General features: G+C 53.0%; 2 protein-coding genes across 9 annotated transcripts; one reads left to right on the top strand and one right to left on the bottom strand.

The window, feature by feature from the left end:
* Positions 1–4,825: 4,825 nt before the first annotated feature.
* ZFAND2B (zinc finger AN1-type containing 2B) lies at positions 4,826–7,751 on the top strand. Of its 8 annotated transcripts, none has more exons than XM_024763234.1 (10): positions 4,826–4,879; positions 5,001–5,084; positions 5,350–5,444; positions 5,726–5,804; positions 5,933–6,084; positions 6,336–6,431; positions 6,507–6,567; positions 6,654–6,721; positions 7,055–7,127; positions 7,348–7,743. In XM_024763234.1, the coding sequence occupies exons 2-10, from the start codon at positions 5,022–5,024 to the stop codon at positions 7,390–7,392; spliced, it is 732 nt and encodes a 243-aa protein (XP_024619002.1). In that variant the 5' UTR covers positions 4,826–4,879; positions 5,001–5,021; the 3' UTR covers positions 7,393–7,743. The 8 variants fall into 8 exon arrangements, with proteins under 8 accessions (XP_024619002.1, XP_024618997.1, XP_024618998.1 ...); XM_024763230.1 differs by having other exon boundaries at positions 4,832–4,879; positions 5,004–5,076; positions 5,673–5,804; positions 7,348–7,751; XM_024763231.1 differs by having other exon boundaries at positions 4,832–4,879; positions 5,004–5,076; positions 5,673–5,804; positions 7,452–7,743.
* Positions 7,752–7,870: 119 nt separating this feature from the next.
* Positions 7,871–15,141, bottom strand: ABCB6 (ATP binding cassette subfamily B member 6 (LAN blood group)). Its single transcript, XM_024763227.1, has 19 exons — positions 14,289–15,141; positions 13,828–13,965; positions 13,386–13,572; positions 13,090–13,191; positions 12,739–12,922; positions 12,008–12,129; positions 11,375–11,484; positions 11,127–11,192; positions 10,829–10,954; positions 10,600–10,676; positions 10,448–10,511; positions 10,251–10,336; positions 9,982–10,039; positions 9,662–9,766; positions 9,058–9,232; positions 8,802–8,914; positions 8,467–8,561; positions 8,327–8,395; positions 7,871–8,137 (listed from the first exon to the last, which is right to left on the bottom strand). Exons 1-19 carry the CDS (start codon positions 14,835–14,837, stop codon positions 8,029–8,031), a joined length of 2,535 nt encoding a protein of 844 aa, XP_024618995.1. The 5' UTR covers positions 14,838–15,141; the 3' UTR covers positions 7,871–8,028.
* Positions 15,142–15,486: the final 345 nt, after the last annotated feature.

Below are 15,486 nucleotides of genomic sequence, written 5' to 3'. Positions count from 1 at the left end.
GATCCCACATGCCGCGGAGCGGCTGGGCCCGTGAGCCATGGTCGCTGAGCCTGCGCGTCCGGAGCCTGTGCTCCGCGACGGGAGAGGCCACAACAGTGAGAGGCTCGCGTACCGCAAAAATTGTGTGTGTGTGTGTGTGTGTGTGTGTGTGTGTTGGGTTATAAAATGTATTTCCTATTGTGAGTAATCGTTAAAAAGTTTGAAAAACATTGACTTAGACCATTTAAGACTCATCCTAGGAGCTGCAAAGGGACCTATGCAAAAAACAACTACTTGGAAAAAGATGATTAAAATCAGAGTTTTGTCCTCAAGGAGGGAGCTGGGGAATGGCTATTGGGTAGAGTGGGCTACAATCGAAGACCGACCAGGTGGTGCTTCGTCCTGTTTTTCTCATCCTCCGACCTCCAGAGCTAAGAGACATGCCTTACACCATTCTGGCTGCTGTGTGCCTTTAAGTGACCCACCACCTGCTTCATTACTTCAAGCTCAGGACAGCCCAAATACCATAAAAGTCATCCTTTATTTCCTTTTGTGACACTAGTTGTCCCCCAAATATCTGTTCTCCTTCACTGACATAATAATTGAAATTTTATCTGGACACATAGCCACCCAGCTAAAGACTACATTTCCCAGCTTCCCTGAAGTTGGGTATGATCATGTGACTAAGTTAATGATTTATACAATTATAGCTGGTCTATACAATGTTCACAGAAGTGATGTATGCAAATTCAAGGTCACTGAATGGTGGGGGTGGGGCGGGTGGAGGGTGGAGGGGATGCCTTCTTCTCCCTCATTCTGCTGCCTAGAACAAGGACTCATTTGGTACCACGTAGACAAAGGCAACACCTTAATGATGGTGAAGCAACAAAATAGGAGGTGTCCAAGTCCCCGACAAGTGCTATCATACCAGCCAGCCCTGAATAATTACATAAGCAAGAAATTAAACTTCTTTCTTGTTAATGCCAGTTTCTGAGTCACTGTTATGGCAGTTTAACCTATATCCTATCCAATACCCTCTCCTTTATACATTGTTAGTAGAAAATGGTGCAAGGTTGAAGTGCTAAGGTACATAGACATTTGACACATCCGATTTTAAGGTGTGTGGACTTTAAACCATACTCCCAGACAGTGCCTGTTTGTCTTCATATCCGGGCTCCAAAACCCAGCAGGGTGAGGATTAGATTGAAGGTCAGAGGAAAAACAGTTCTTGCCTGTGACATGTGCTGCTTAGATTAAACCATATGAAATTGTTGTTTTTGTAAATTAAAAAAAAAAAGTCAACTATTAGCAATTTCATATGTTTAAATCTAACAGAACTGATGCTGGATTCCACAGATATGGAGTCTTGGAATTGACAAATAGCAAGCTCTTCAACAGCTCTCCTTTCTGAAGGGCTTAGGTCAAAAGCTGAATCCCTATGGCAGAGGACGCTTAGGTGCATACCCGGATGAAGAGTCTCCTGCGTCAACAGCCTGACTTCGGGTGTGATAAGAGAGTCTGACAAAGCCTTGGGAAATATAGTGAATCTAATGGGATAACTTATAACTATCTTAAAAAGGACAAAGTGAAACTAATGAAATAAAGGCAGTTAGCCACAGTTTTGTTGGGGGGTGTAGACTTTGGGAGGAGGCAAAAGAGGTAATGATATGATTTAAACCCATGTGTGTAAGCTACAAAATCAATCTCTTTTTATGGGGCTGTGTCCCATCAGTCATAGTATTGCCGATAACAATCTCTTCCTGTCCCTGTCAGTATGACAGTATGGTAGTATGGCAGATGGCAAGCCCGTAGCTTGTATGTTACAGATCCAATGAACACTGATTTTTTTGGCCTCGATTCCAAATTCCCAGGAAAGAATCTGATTGGCCAAATATAGCAGATGCTCCTGGTGCCCTGTGCCTCGTCTGCTTGGCACATCTTGGACTTCAGCTGTCGCTGTGGACATCTCCTATGAGCCCAGATGCCTTCCCACCTCCAAGCTGAGCCAGCTTCAGTATTTCTGCCTCAGGGCTTTTCCCAAAGCCCCTCGTAGTTCAATCAGCTTGCACACAGGTACGGGTTGGCTGTGCAAGGTGGACATGGGGGACTTATCACTCCCAGGAGAAACCCCCAACTTACAGAAGACAGGAGTCAGCCCAGCCTTCTGTCCTTTAGAAGGACGATTCTGAGGTGTATTTTACATGCTTCCTCCTAGGGCTCCCAGTGGAATTGGGAACCACAGTAGTAACCAGTTCAATAATACACTTTGTTTTCCTTCCTTCCCTGTCTCCCTCCTTCCTGCTCTCTTACTCTGGCTAGGACTACCTCCTACATGAATTATCTGCACCGAAATCCTTGTCTCAGGTTATGCTTCTGGGAAACACAAACTTAGTTACCCAATGTGGGTCAGATGACCACTCCCAGACCAATCATCTTTGGCAGAAACATGGCTGCCCAGGGCCTACCCCAGGGTGTGAGGATGGGTTGAGAGAAGGAGCTGACAAAATTTCCCTGCAAGATTGGCCAAAGGTGTTCCATACACTCACTGAATGTTGGGCTGAACTTCTGCATAGAGGTAGGTCATGGTGTTTCCCACAGATAAAGTCATAATTTTTTCTCTGAGGGAATTTCCTGGTGGTCCAGTGGTTAGGACTCAGTGCTCTCACTGCTGAGGGCCCAGGTTCAATCCCTGGTTGGGGAACTAAGATCCCACAAGCCGCATGGCATGTGCAAAAAAAAAAAAAAAAATTTGTTCTGTGTGCTTTATGGTTGCTCTGGGAACAGAATTTCTTTCTTTCTTTTTACCATTTTATTCTTTCAGTGATATATTGGAAAGTTACTTATTTTAAAATTTCTATCTCATATCTAACCTCTATACTGAGCTTTAATTCTAAGCATCATCCCTAGTTCACGCCATCATCTCTTGTCTCTACTATAGCAACAGCCTTCTACCTAGTCTCCCTTCTTCCAATCTGTTCCCCACTCTGAAGCCAGAGTGACTTTCCCAAAATACAAATTGGATCATGTTACTCTTCTACTTAAAGCTATCTACAGTTTCCTATTATGTTCATGTTAAAATTCTCAACACTAACGTGGCTTCCATGACCTGAGATTTGACCCCAGCTAACTCTTCAGCTTTATCTTCTGCTAAGCTGTCTCTTACACTCTAAGATCCCGATGCTATAAGCTATTAAAAAGCTCATCTAAAGGATCTCGTTCCCTCTTATCTCCAGGTTTTTGTCCTTGCTGTTTCCTCTGTCTGGAATACCATCTCCTTCCATCCCACTCCTTTCTCCCTTGGCCTTCACCTAGCCAACATCTACTCACCCTTCAAGTTTTGGCTTGAATAACACTTGTCAACTCCAGAATGGGTGTACCTGAAATGCACTGCCGTATTACCTGGTAGATCCTAGTCTATGCATGTATTATCCCGTGACAGGCATGTGGGAGGACACTCAGTATGTTGAATGAAAGAATTGAATGGACTCTCTTGGGTTTTCTGGAAGGACTGTCCAAGCCAGCTTGGTGATTTTCACTCTAGGTGAAGCTGACTCACTTCCCCCAAACATGAGACTCAGGCCTGGCCCATCAGAACAACACATACCCTGGCCCCTGGGCCACAGGTCAGGACTTGGCAGAAAATCCAAGTCAAGGCAATCAGGCCCAGTCAGAGCTGAAATTAGGCCCCTTCTGCTTGAGGAACCAGGAAAAAATGGTTTTAATTTTCACCAGCCTTAGAGCTGTAAGGATGTAAGAAGCAGACACAGGGAAACAGAGCCAAAAGTTGGAGAGAGAGAGGGAGAAGAGAAGAAGGCTGGCTCCTCATTTCCAGCTGTAGCCCGGTTCTGTCTCCATTTTGGAGGACACTGTTCAACTCTAAGTTTATTTCACCTGTTTAATTGTCCCCATGCCCAAACTTTTGGGAAAATAAGAGTGCAACCAAGCCCACGCATGAGGGGCCAGAGAGGCATGTGAGAAACAAAATGTGCTGAAACAGAAGGTCTCAACCTGGGGCTCCCTAAGGTAAAGCAGGATGTCAATCCAGTGGCTCTCTAGCTTCATTCAAGAAATATTCAATAAGCATTCAGCATATTCTAGGCATGTGTTTTTCAAAGTGTAGTACATGGATAATCTGTCAGAATTCTCTCCTACACTTCCTACTAAATCAGAAGCCCTGGGGGCTCAGGAATCTGCATTTTAAAGCAGCTCTTGTAGGTGATTTGGATTCACACTGAAGTCTGAAAACCACAGGCACTGAGCTGGGTGCTGGGGCCTACCTAACACAAAGCAAGGCAGACGTGGTCCCTGACTTACCAGTATATTTATGTGGGGCAGGGGTAGGCAGGGGAGTGAGGGAACAGCTGATTACAATAAGGTGATACAGTGCTAAAACAGAACCAGGGAGACCACAAGAGAGGCGCTTAGCTCAAACTGAGGAGGGTCAGAAAAGTCTTACAAAAGAACATCGAAGCTGAACTTGGAGGAGCTACAGCCCTGAAGTGAAATGTGTATTTCACAGAAACAAGGGAGTTGTCAGCTCCTGGAGAGTAAGTACAGCAGTGGCTGCGAACGAAACGGCTAGTCGGAGAGTGTAGAGTGAAAAGCGGACGAAGGACCCAATTGTGAAAGACCCCAAACCACCCCAGCCCTCCAAGATGTCATCGGTCCTTGCCTTCGCCTGCCCTTTCGCCCTTCGTGGAGGTAGGTCCGCGCCCAAGAGAAACCATCCAGCTTCCAGCCTAACGCAACAGGACTGGGCGGGGGGGATCGGCTCTTCCGGGACGCTCCCCCGCCCCCCGGGGACTGCGCTGGACGTGCCCGCCCTGCGCGACGACGTCAGCGCGCCCGCGCGCGCCAGGGGAGGAGTGGGAGCTGCGGGCCTGGAGGCGCTGACGCTCCGGTAACCCGGGCTGGGCAGTGGGGAGGAAGGGGCGGGACAGCGAGTCCCCCCAGAGTGCGGGGTCGCGGTTTGGACCCGGAGCGGGAACTCTAGAGGAGCTCAGCATCGCTTCCTCTACCAGCAGGCCCCGTCCGGCCCGGCGATGGAGTTTCCGGACCTTGGGGCTCACTGTTCGGAGCCGAGCTGTCAGCGGTTGGGTGAGGGGGTGAGGGGCGGAGCAGGCGGGAGGCGGGGCCGGGCGGAGACGGGCTTGGAACTGCAAGTGGCGGGAAGGGTGGGCTCCCGGGCTGGAAGTGCCCGAGGGAGGCGGGGCTCGAGGTTGGGGCGTGGCTTAAGAGATAGTGGACTAGGTCAGGGGTGCAGTTCACTGCGAGTACTGCGGCGTTTTCGTTCCCCTGAGCGGAAGGCTTGAGTGAGCGGGAAGGAGGTCGAGGTCCCCCTGGACCTGCAGTCCAACCCACTTCCTGCAGATTTTCTGCCGCTCAAGTGCGACGCCTGCTCGGGCATCTTTTGCGCAGACCACGTGGCCTACGCCCAGCATCACTGTGGATCTGCTTACCAAAAGGTGAGGGGGCGGTCTGCGGGTGAAAGGGGGCGGATGGAGGATGGCATGCAGAATCTCTGGAACCCCTCTGCCTCCCATTTCCTCTCTTTTACTGTCTTTCTGAGACTCAGTGCTGGGAACATTGTTTCCTTTTGCGTTTATGGGGGGTCATGTCCAGGTTCTTTCAGGACCAGAGATTTGGCTGGTTTGGGAGTAGGCCACAGACCGATCCCTGCTCCCTGACTGTAGGATATCCAGGTACCTGTATGCCCACTCTGTAATGTGCCTGTTCCTGTGGCCAGAGGGGAGCCCCCTGACCGTGCTGTTGGGGAACACATTGACGGAGACTGCCGCTCTGATCCAGCTCAGCAAAAGCGTAAGGTAAGCGTTGGAGGGGTTCACCGTGGTCACCTGGGACTACAGTTGCCTGGAAGTCTGTACAACTGTTAGGATGAGGTTGAAGGGGGATCAGAGTCTCAGCAGAGACAACCCTCCCTACTCCACCTCAGATCTTCACCAATAAGTGTGAACGCTCTGGCTGCCGGCAGCGGGAAATGATGAAACTGACCTGCGACCACTGTGGCCGAAACTTCTGCATCAAGCACCGTCACCCACTGGACCATGATTGCTCTGGGGAGGGGCACCCCACAAGTAGGGCAGGGTAATTGCAACCAAGTCCTCTGCTTGCCTTTGGGACCATCCCATCCTTCTGAAACCGACTCAACCTCTGTCATTATAGTTGGGAAGCGTCAACCTGTCCCCTTTGGCTAGGGAGTCTTTTTATTTCCTTTGAAGTGCATGTTTTCCAGACCTTGTGGAGGAGTTCCCCTCCAGACTTCCTTGGTCAGGCCAGCGAGGAACATGCAAGCTGACCGTGCCTGGAGGCATGCCAAGAGTGTCTCTTCCCTACAGACTGGCTGCCATCTCCAGAGCACAAGGCCTAGCTTCTTCTACAAAGACCATCCCCAGCCCAAACCAGACCTTGCCTTCATCTACCTCTGCCAGCAGGTAGGCCTGCCTGTTTCTCCTCTTCCTTTTTTCCCTTCACATCTCTGACCTCAGCCTCTTGAATGTCTGCCACAGAGCCACAGCTCAGTCTCCATCCCGGACAGCCTCTCCAGTGATTGCTTTGCAAAATGGCTTGGTGAGTTGGGCAGGGGTCAGATGGACAGAAGCAAACCCAACACAGAGTAAAGTCCAAGGCAGCTGGTCTTATTTTTCCTTTTGCAGAGTGAGGATGAGGCTCTGCAACGAGCCCTGGAACTGTCCCTGGCAGAGACCAAACCCCAGGTCCCAAGGTACCTTCTCTCTGGTGAAAGAGGGTGGGACGTGGGCAAGGGCTCAGTTTGGAGGGAGGTAGGTGGGACCACTCTCATCCAATGCAGGGTAACTGTTAGGAACTTGGGCTCACAATTAAGCTTTTGAACTATAGTATGTGACCTTTGACAAGTTCTTTAACCCATTAGTCTTAATGCCCTCTATAAAATGGGGACAGTACTAATACCTTATAGAACCCTACCTATGAAAATTGAGATAATATTCACAAGTGTTCAGCACAGTGATGCCTAACAGATGAGATGCTCTGAGATTTTAGATACTGTCATCCAGCTTAAGCTGTTCCTCCCTCCCAGTTCTCAGGAGGAAGAAGACTTAGCTTTAGCACAAGCACTATCAGCCAGCGAGGCAGAATACCGACAGCGGCAGGTATGAGGACGGGGCAGACACAGGCCCTGCGCTGGGAGCAAGTAAGGAGTTTACGGGGGGTTGGGGGGTGCTCTTCCAAGTAGTAGAGTTTGGGGATGGTGGTTATCCTTGTGTTTTCAATATGACTCCAGCCCACGCTGAGCTCTGCAGTGAGGACTGTCCCCCTCATTTCCTTGACGTCGAACCCTGTCTTCCTCTCCTTCCCCTCCCCTTGCTCCAGGCTCAGAGCCGCAGCTTGAAGCCGTCCAACTGCAACCTGTGCTAGGGCCTTGGGCTTGGGGAGGGAGGCTCAGCTGAGGAGGACTGTGGCCCTCGCATCTCTAGGGTCCACAGGGAAAGGAGGCCCGGAGCAGCCTAGAGTGAAGATGAGGAGGAGTGACGTGGAGGCCGCCTGCAGGGAGCATCAGGAGAAACAGCTTGTGGAGCTGAGCCTACAGATGGCTCTGCTGGCCTCTCCAGCTGCATGGGAGAGAACAGCTCTGAACTGTTCCCTGGCTGGGCCCTGGCCAGACCCCACATGGCCCCCTGCATCTTGATATCCCCCGTGTACTGGGGCTCCCCCCACGTGTAGGGGGCTAGGAGGGGGTCTAGAAAGAATAAAGAATCTTGGCAGTCAGTAAGACACCAAAGTGGTGTGTTTCTTTCTCCTCTCCAACCAAAAACAGAAGAGTCCTGTCAAGAATGCTCACCTGATGTGAGGGTGGAGGCCTGTTGCAATCCCCCACACCAGAAAGTCACAGTGATCCCAGCTCAGTCCACTTTTATTACCCCCAAAAGTGCTTTTTCGAAAGGCCCCTTTCCTTCACTATAGCTAGCACCAAGACCAGGATGAAATATGGCAGGGAAGAGGGGTACAGTGTTATTTCCCTCGGTTATGCTTTGGGAGGGAAGCATACTTTTGTCACCAGGCCTTAGTCTGGGGCTTGGTGTCTTCAGAGACTTCCTGTCCCTGCTGCTGCAGCTGCCACATGTCAGCATACACCCCGCCACGGGACAACAGAGCCTCGTGCCTGGGCCAAGGAGAAAAACATAAGTCCCAACCAACTATCAGTTTTACCCCAAGAGTCCTCGCCACTAGTCTATGAGATGACAGGGAACTGGCGAGGGAGATCCTTCCAGAAAGCCCTGGGATTCCACAACCTTTTCCTGGGGCCCTCAATTCAGAGGCCCTTCCCTATTCATCCTGCTGTGTCCCTTACCGTCCTCTCTCCACAATGCAGCCATCCTTGACGACGAGGATCTGGTCAGCACTAACCACAGTGGAGAGCCTGAGAGGTCAGAGATCAGTCACCTACCACACCATCAGTGCGGGCCCCGCTGCCTGCTGCCCGTCCCGTACCTGTGTGCCACCACGATGGTGGTGCGGTTGGCGCAGACTTTGGCCAGAGAAGCCTGGATGGCCCTCTCATTAGATGTATCCAGCGCAGATGTTGCCTACAGAGAGGGACTGGGTAAAACTGCCCCAGCCACCCAAATCCCCAGTGGGAGGAGGATGCGAGCTGCTGGCCAAAGCCTCAGGAATCAAAAAGAACCTGTTTTGCGCTTGAAAACTGCAAGGTGTTTCTGTGAAACATGGATTTGTGCTAGCTCTCCTAGATGGAGACGGTGCCCAGCAGGAATGGCTGGGGCACAGGTCGGGGAGGAAGGAGGGAAGAAGGCACTCGCGGCCCTCACCTCGTCCAGCAGAATGATGTCTGGAGCCTTGAGAATGGTGCGAGCGATGGCGACACGCTGCTTCTCCCCACCGCTTAGCTTCAGTCCCCGCTCACCCACCTGCGTATCGTACCCTGTGGAAATTGCCCACTTCCCTCAAGTCACAGTAATTAACTTGTTTTCTGTGACCAGGTGGGCAAGGAAGAGGTGGAACCGAGGTCAGAGGGAGTAACGGGACTGAACTGGGCAGGAGGGGGACTCTGCAGGGGAGGCTCACCTTCAGGGAAAGCCATAATAGTGTCATGGATGCCTGCAGCCTGAGCCGCAGCCTTCACCTCATCGTTCCCAGCCGTGATGCGGCCGTAGCGGATATTGTTGGCAATGGTGTCATTGAAGAGGACAGTGTCCTGGGGCACGACTCCAATGCGAGACCGGAGAGAGACCTGGGTCACCTGGGGCCAAAAGACCATAGGCTCTGGCCTCTGAGACCCACCCAGGCCTGGAAGGTAGGATGGGATGGTGGGAAGCATATAGGACGAGAGGCCCTGCGTGAGAATCCTGCCTCCACCTTCCTAAACCCTAGCTGTGCAGGCAAATCACTTAACCTCTCTGAGTCTGTTTCCCCATCGATAAAGAGAAAATACACTTTCTCTCCCTGCTTCCCTGGGTTGCTGCAGATCTTTGTGCCTCATACAGCACCATACCACTCATTCTCATGACTACTTTCCTTATGCAGGTTGTCTACTGCTAGAAAGGCTGAGGTCTCCTGGCCCAACTTTCTGCAGGGGTGACAGCTCCTCCACCACTCCCTGGATGCCCAGCACCTGCCATTCTTTCACACACAGGCCTCTAAATTACAGGCTTCTCCCAAGCATCCTTACCTGTGAAATGTTCTGCCCATCTATTCGGATGCAGCCAGAGCTGATGTCATAGAAGCGAAACAGCAGGCGCAAAATTGTGCTCTTCCCTGCTCCTGATGGGCCCACCTGTTGCATAAGAAACAAAGGGAAAACATTCTAAGGCCCATTGGCTTTTAAATCTTTCTCTCCAAGAGGCCACCAATGTCCATGGAGGCTGCTACAGTCACTCCAGTAACCTGGCATGACAGGGCTAACTCCACAGCCTTGGTCCCAAGCTACCATGGGCACTAGAATAAGGGAAGCTCAAGGAGTCTGGGCCAACTGGCTGGGTCTCCTCTTACCAGGGCCAGTGTCTGTCCAGGCATCACAGTGAAGGACACATCCTGCAGGGTCTCCCGCCTGCAAAGAAGGATGGGCATGCTCAGCAGGCCTGCTGCACTGCCAGGAGCCCCTCCGACACTAGAGCCACTACTGGGCCCTGCCCCTCTCTTACTCAGGCTCTCTTCCCAGGTAGCGGGGGGCTGAGAAGCAGGGAGGAGGGGCAGGAAGGCAGTGTGTAAATGGACACTGGAAAAGGGGGCTGGGGGACAGTGAAAGGGGAGGGGCTCACCCATCGGTGTAGCTGAAGTGTACATTCTCAAACTCAATCTGGCCCCTCTGAAAGTGAAGGGGCCCTGCTCCAGGAAGGTCCTTCACCTGGAAGAGTGCCACCAATGTGTGCCATTACAGGCCTGGTATTCTCCAGACACAAAGAACGCCACGCAGGCTCCCGCTCCCCACAAACCCGGCTCCTGTCTCCTCACTCACTTCCGTCTCCTCTTTTAGCAGGTCAAACATGTTCTCCATGTCAATAAAGTTGGTCTGGATCATCCTGCAAGAAGAATGCTGGCTGGAACTCCTCTGAGGAGCTGGAGAAATAACAGTGCACCCTGAACAGGTGAGGGCCAGGGTCAGGTTACCTGTAGTAGGTGCCAAACCAGTTGAGGGGCATGTACAGCTGGATGATGTAAGTGCCAAACAGCACAAAGTCCCCAACCTGTGGACATCAAGGGAAGAGGAGTCACAGGAGGCCTGCGGGCTCTCACCCTGCCCAGTGGCTATCACCCTGCCTGCTTCCCACCCAGGAACCTGGTGGCCTAAACAAAGACCCCGGTCCCCTCATCCCCAGGCCCAGCACAATTCCCTCACCTGTAGCTTCTGCTCACTGACAAAATATGCACAAAGCAGGGAGCCAGAGAGGAGCCCAAGTCCAATCACCAGGTTCTGGGTCTGATTTAGCAAAACCAGTGAAGCACTTGACTTCCACTCCAAACCCTGGGGCCATGACATGAGAGGAAGGAATATCACATACATGCTGACAGTCACCAAATCCCAACCTGGCCCTGGGCACCTTCAACCTCACAGCCCAAATTTTACTCCTCTCTGTCCTGGCAATTCCACAAGGCCAGGCTGTTGCTCTCAGTAGGCCTCAAACTAGCATCCTCACCTGATATTTGATGATGGCCTCGCGATAGCGTTCCACTTCATAACTCTCCGCATTGTAATACTTCACCTGATGAATTCAAACCACCGCTGTTCCACACGGCCACAGCTTTCAGCTCAATTCCCCATCCCTCCTCCCTAATTGTAAACAGCACACCTCGCACCCCCCAGCTGCTTATCAGCCCCAATGGTCCCAGGCACACTCTTCCACATCTCCGAGCCTCACAACACTGACACCAAGGCCTCTGTTACCGTCTCAAAGTTTAGCAAAGAGTCCACAGCCCGTGCCCGGGTAGCATTCTCCTGTGTGTTCATAGCACGTCGAAACTTCGTTCTCCACTCAGTGACCACAATGGTCAGGGCTAGAGAGTGACAGGAGGAGGGAGATGGAGAAGAAGAGAGCAAGACATCACTCCCAGCAGCGGAGACCATGTGCATGCCTGCTGCCGGTCACATGCGCGCTAACCCTGTGCTACAGCCCAGGGATCCAGATTCCAAAGGGGAGGGAGTCTTAAGCTCCCTGAGGGAAGGGGCTGTGTCCAAGACCTCATTGCAGGCTGCATAAAGCCTGTGTGAAAACGGTTGTGGTGAACAAATGAACGCAAGCTGCATCCTATTACAAAAATGAGGTTCGTCCTTGACTCGCATCCACAGCGGGCACCTAATGTGACCAGGATGCCCTTCCCCAGCCCTCCCTCCACCCAGGGTGAGCTGAGCTTCCCTCAGCAGAGAAGGCTCACCCGTCATATTGGAGAGCAGCAGGAGGCTATGCGGGTCCACTGATCTACAGTCTCCCAAAGCTGGGTCACCTGAGTGGGGGCAGGGCTCATGCCCAAGGGAGTCCGTGGATAGTTCAGGGAGGTGGTTTCACCAAGCAGCACTCACCGAGGTAAAGACTCATGCACAGGAACACAATGAGGCCAAACCAGGCATTGAAGAACATGCTGAAGTAGACGATGCCAATGATGATGTCGGCCAGCGTGGGGATGACGTTGAACACCAGGTAGCTAGGAGGTAAGGTCAAGCAACGAAGAAAGGTTTAAGGGCTCGGAGCCAGCAACTCTCCCTAGGGGGTTTCAGCGTAGTGTTTTGTTTTCAACAGCAACAGACTGGAATCAAGCTAAATGCCCCTTAAGAGGTAGATGGCGAAGTAAACCATAGGATGCCCCAATTATAGAATGCTCTGGATCAATTATAATGAATGAGGAAGATCTTCATGTGTGGGTTAGAATACATCTCCCTAACATTTTGATAATAAGGCCATTCCGAGAATGACATCTACGTCATGACACCATTCATTTTAGGAAAAACCTCCACGATACCACATTAGTTCTGTGAGTCTGCATGTATATATGTAAAAAAATGCAAAAAAAAGCAGAACTCAACATACTGAATGGAGTGAGAACCTCTGGAGAAGTGAGCGGAATTCAAAAGAGATTTGCTCTGTCTTCTTTATTTGAATTATTACGAGAGCCCGTGTACATTAATTTTACAATTAAAAAAAAAAAAGAGGACAGAGGAGCAGCTCCTCAAGCTGGGTCTGTTCTCCTGACAGCCCCTCCACCCCTGCTTCTCCAGACCCGCCCTCCCACACTTCCTTTACATTGGCTTGGCACCTGAGCAGCCCCGTGACACTGGATGTGCCCCGGTCCACGATCCGCAGCACCTCCCCCGTGCGGCGCCCCAGGTGCCAGCGCAGCGAGAGCTCGTGCAGGTGGGAGAAGAGGCGCAGCTCCACCTGCCGCGAGGTGAACTGCTGCACCCGGATCCATAGGAACGTGCGCAGGTTGCTCACGAAGCCTGGGGGAAGCCAGGGGAGGCCTTGGTAGGGCTGAGAAGCCTAAGGACGTCATCCCAACAGCAAAATGTGAAAGGTCTGAGAGCACCAAGGGGCCTGGGGGAAGGACGCCTGTGGGAGAAGGGAGAGGGGCCAATACCAACCGAGGTGAGAGCAGAGTCCCTCATACCTGTACTGCCAGTGCCACCCCCCTGGAGGAACTTGAGGAAGACATAGGTGATGACAGTCCAGACCAAGGAGCTCCAAGGTGCCTTCTGGGTCAGCAAGTTCACTATGGAGAAAACGAGTCCGAGCCCACTTATGGACCCTAGAACCCTCTTCAGGAGAAACCGCCCCAGGAATCAGCCACAGCCTCTTTCTGACCACCCAGCTCCCAACTCTGTCCCACTTCCCTAGGCTAGTCCCCTGCACCAACCAGGCCAATGAAAGACCAGAGTGCTGAGCTGACAAGCCTTCTCCCCTCACCTATGTCCCTGTAGAAGATGGGGACCAACACGTTCAGTCCCCGGTCCAGCCCCATGAGCCCCAGGCAGATGAGCACAACAAACTGCAGAGCTGGACTCCCTCGAGGCCACAGGTAGCCACTCAGTAGGCGGAGTTTCCTGCCAAGGTCTTGCCAGGTAGACCGTGGTGGCCCTTCTGTTGACTGAACCTAGGATGGTGAAACGCATAAGGGAGGGAAGCTCAGAAATCAAAATGAAGCTCACTAGCCAGAAAGCCTCTAGGGAAAATGTATGGGATTACAGCTCCCAGGTAACGGTAACAGACCAACAAGCAATCCCTGATGGGGTAAAGCTAACAGGGCACAAACTGAGATTTAGGAAAGAAATGGGTTTTTATGATGGGAAGAAATGATGACAGAGAATGGAATTAAGATAGATCTGAAGTTTCAGAAACTGAGGTGTACCTGGCTCCTGTCTACATCTTGATCCTCTTCATTGACCCGCAAGGTGTATGACTGGGGACGAAGTCCGGGGGCCCAGAGCCCCAGGACAAAAAGCCCTCCAGAGACCACATACCGCAGCACCCACAGGCTAAACTGAACCTAGAATTAAACATATGTGGGGAGACTATCAACGAGGGCCAGAATCCCATTGTTACTATTTATAACACATCTGGGGACCGGGGTAGGGCACACACCCAGGTCCTCCTCAGGGGCCCAGCATCTAATAGGCTTTTAAAAAAATCCACAGTGACTCAGCACAGCCACTCCCCACCAGCTGGCTATCAGCTCCCAGCAGCGCTGGCCCCTCCTTTCTTCCCTTTTTTAGAGGCATTCGAAAGCATGGAGCCAGTGTGACCAGACATGCCATCTTTCTTCCCAGCACCCGCTACCCATGCTTCCCCTCCCCCGACGAGGTCACTCACCTGCTGGCTCAAGTTCGCCCTTGCCCACCACCATTGTGGGCTGTTCCAAGACACTAGGGCCAAGTTCTCGGCTGCAAAAGCCACAGTCCAGAGGAGCAGGAGACCAGGGCTGTGCGTGAACTTGATCCAGACGCCCATTGCTAGCTTCTGCCGTGCCTGGCTCCGTTCCACCACGAGCAGCCCCAGGCCACAGGCGCTGGCCACAGTCCCCAATAAAGACGCCAGCAATAGGTAGCCTGGCAGTGGGGCACCCTGGGCAGCGCCCACCCGGCCAACCAGGCCGGCTAGGGGCAGCGCCACCTGAAGTGTGGCCAGAAGCAGCTGCAGCACGTAGGGAGCTACGCGAGGGCCGGCCGCCCAAGACACCGCGTCAGCGCCACCTGGCCGCTCCGGACGTTTGCAGGGAAGAGCCGGCACCAAGGCCAGAGCCCCCAGGCCCATCAGCGTCGAGGGTACAAGCGTGAAGAAGAAGCAGGGGCTGAGGCCACCCTTCGCCCAGACCGGACCCGCGGGTCCTTCGGCCTCACAGTAGTTGCCCACAGTCACCATGGCAATGCGTGGCCGCCGGCCGAGGCTGAGGGGACTGAGGGACAGGAGAACTGGACCGGCCGCTCGGGGCGGGGCGCAGAATCCCGGGTATCTCGGGTCATGGAGCCTCGGGGCGCTGAGCCGCGGGGGTCGCGCGGCAGGGACGAACGTGGACCCGGCCACACCACCCCCTCGCTTCGCGCACGCGCCGCCGCCACGCACTCACGCCGGGCACGTACGCCGTCTCTGCCGTCCGCCCCTAGCTCGCGGCCGGGGACCCTCTGGCCAAGTCGGGGCCCACAGGAATGTTCAGACTCTGCCTCCAGCCGCTCTCTTCCGCAGCAGCCCCGCCCACCAGTGCCGCTCCCAGCTCCTACCCAGGGCCCCATTGGCCGAGTGTCTCCGAAGGGGCGGGGGAATGGTGCACGCTGGGGAAGGCAAAATAGAACAGCGGAGTCGGCATGGTCACGTGCTCAGGGCGGGAAATCTGACCGCACGTCCTGCCGGAGTCCTTGACCTCCACGGAACCAGGGATCGGAAGCTGCCCTCTGCTCGCCCAGTAGGTCGGTATATCCAAGCGATCGCATTGGCCAGCTTTCCCACAGAGCCGACCCGGTCCCCAGCCACCTGGGTGGTTCACACACACCCCACACCCCGCTTGCCCCCAGAA

Source organism: Neophocaena asiaeorientalis, unplaced genomic scaffold (genome assembly GCF_003031525.2).
Source record: "Neophocaena asiaeorientalis asiaeorientalis breed wild unplaced genomic scaffold, Neophocaena_asiaeorientalis_V1.1 scaffold86, whole genome shotgun sequence".
NCBI lineage: Eukaryota > Metazoa > Chordata > Mammalia > Artiodactyla > Phocoenidae > Neophocaena > Neophocaena asiaeorientalis.
This window is presented reverse-complemented; position numbering and strand designations above follow the sequence as displayed.

Bases quoted from the DNA above. Each gene is read 5' to 3' on its own strand.
- ZFAND2B (XM_024763229.1), top strand. From the start codon at position 5,022: ATGGAGTTTCCGGACCTTGGGGCTCACTGTTCGGAGCCGAGCTGTCAG. The intron at 5,445-5,672 runs GTGAGGGGGCGG...CCCTGACTGTAG, and splicing joins GTGGATCTGCTTACCAAAAG to GATATCCAGGTACCTGTATG. The intron at 6,568-6,653 runs GTGAGTTGGGCA...TTCCTTTTGCAG, and splicing joins TTGCTTTGCAAAATGGCTTG to AGTGAGGATGAGGCTCTGCA.
- ABCB6 (XM_024763227.1), bottom strand. From the start codon at position 14,837: ATGGTGACTGTGGGCAACTACTGTGAGGCCGAAGGACCCGCGGGTCCG. The intron at 13,192-13,385 runs GTGAGGGGAGAA...TTTTCTCCATAG, and splicing joins CATCTTCTACAGGGACATAG to TGAACTTGCTGACCCAGAAG. The intron at 8,915-9,057 runs GTGAGCCTCCCC...CAATTTCCACAG, and splicing joins TATTATGGCTTTCCCTGAAG to GGTACGATACGCAGGTGGGT.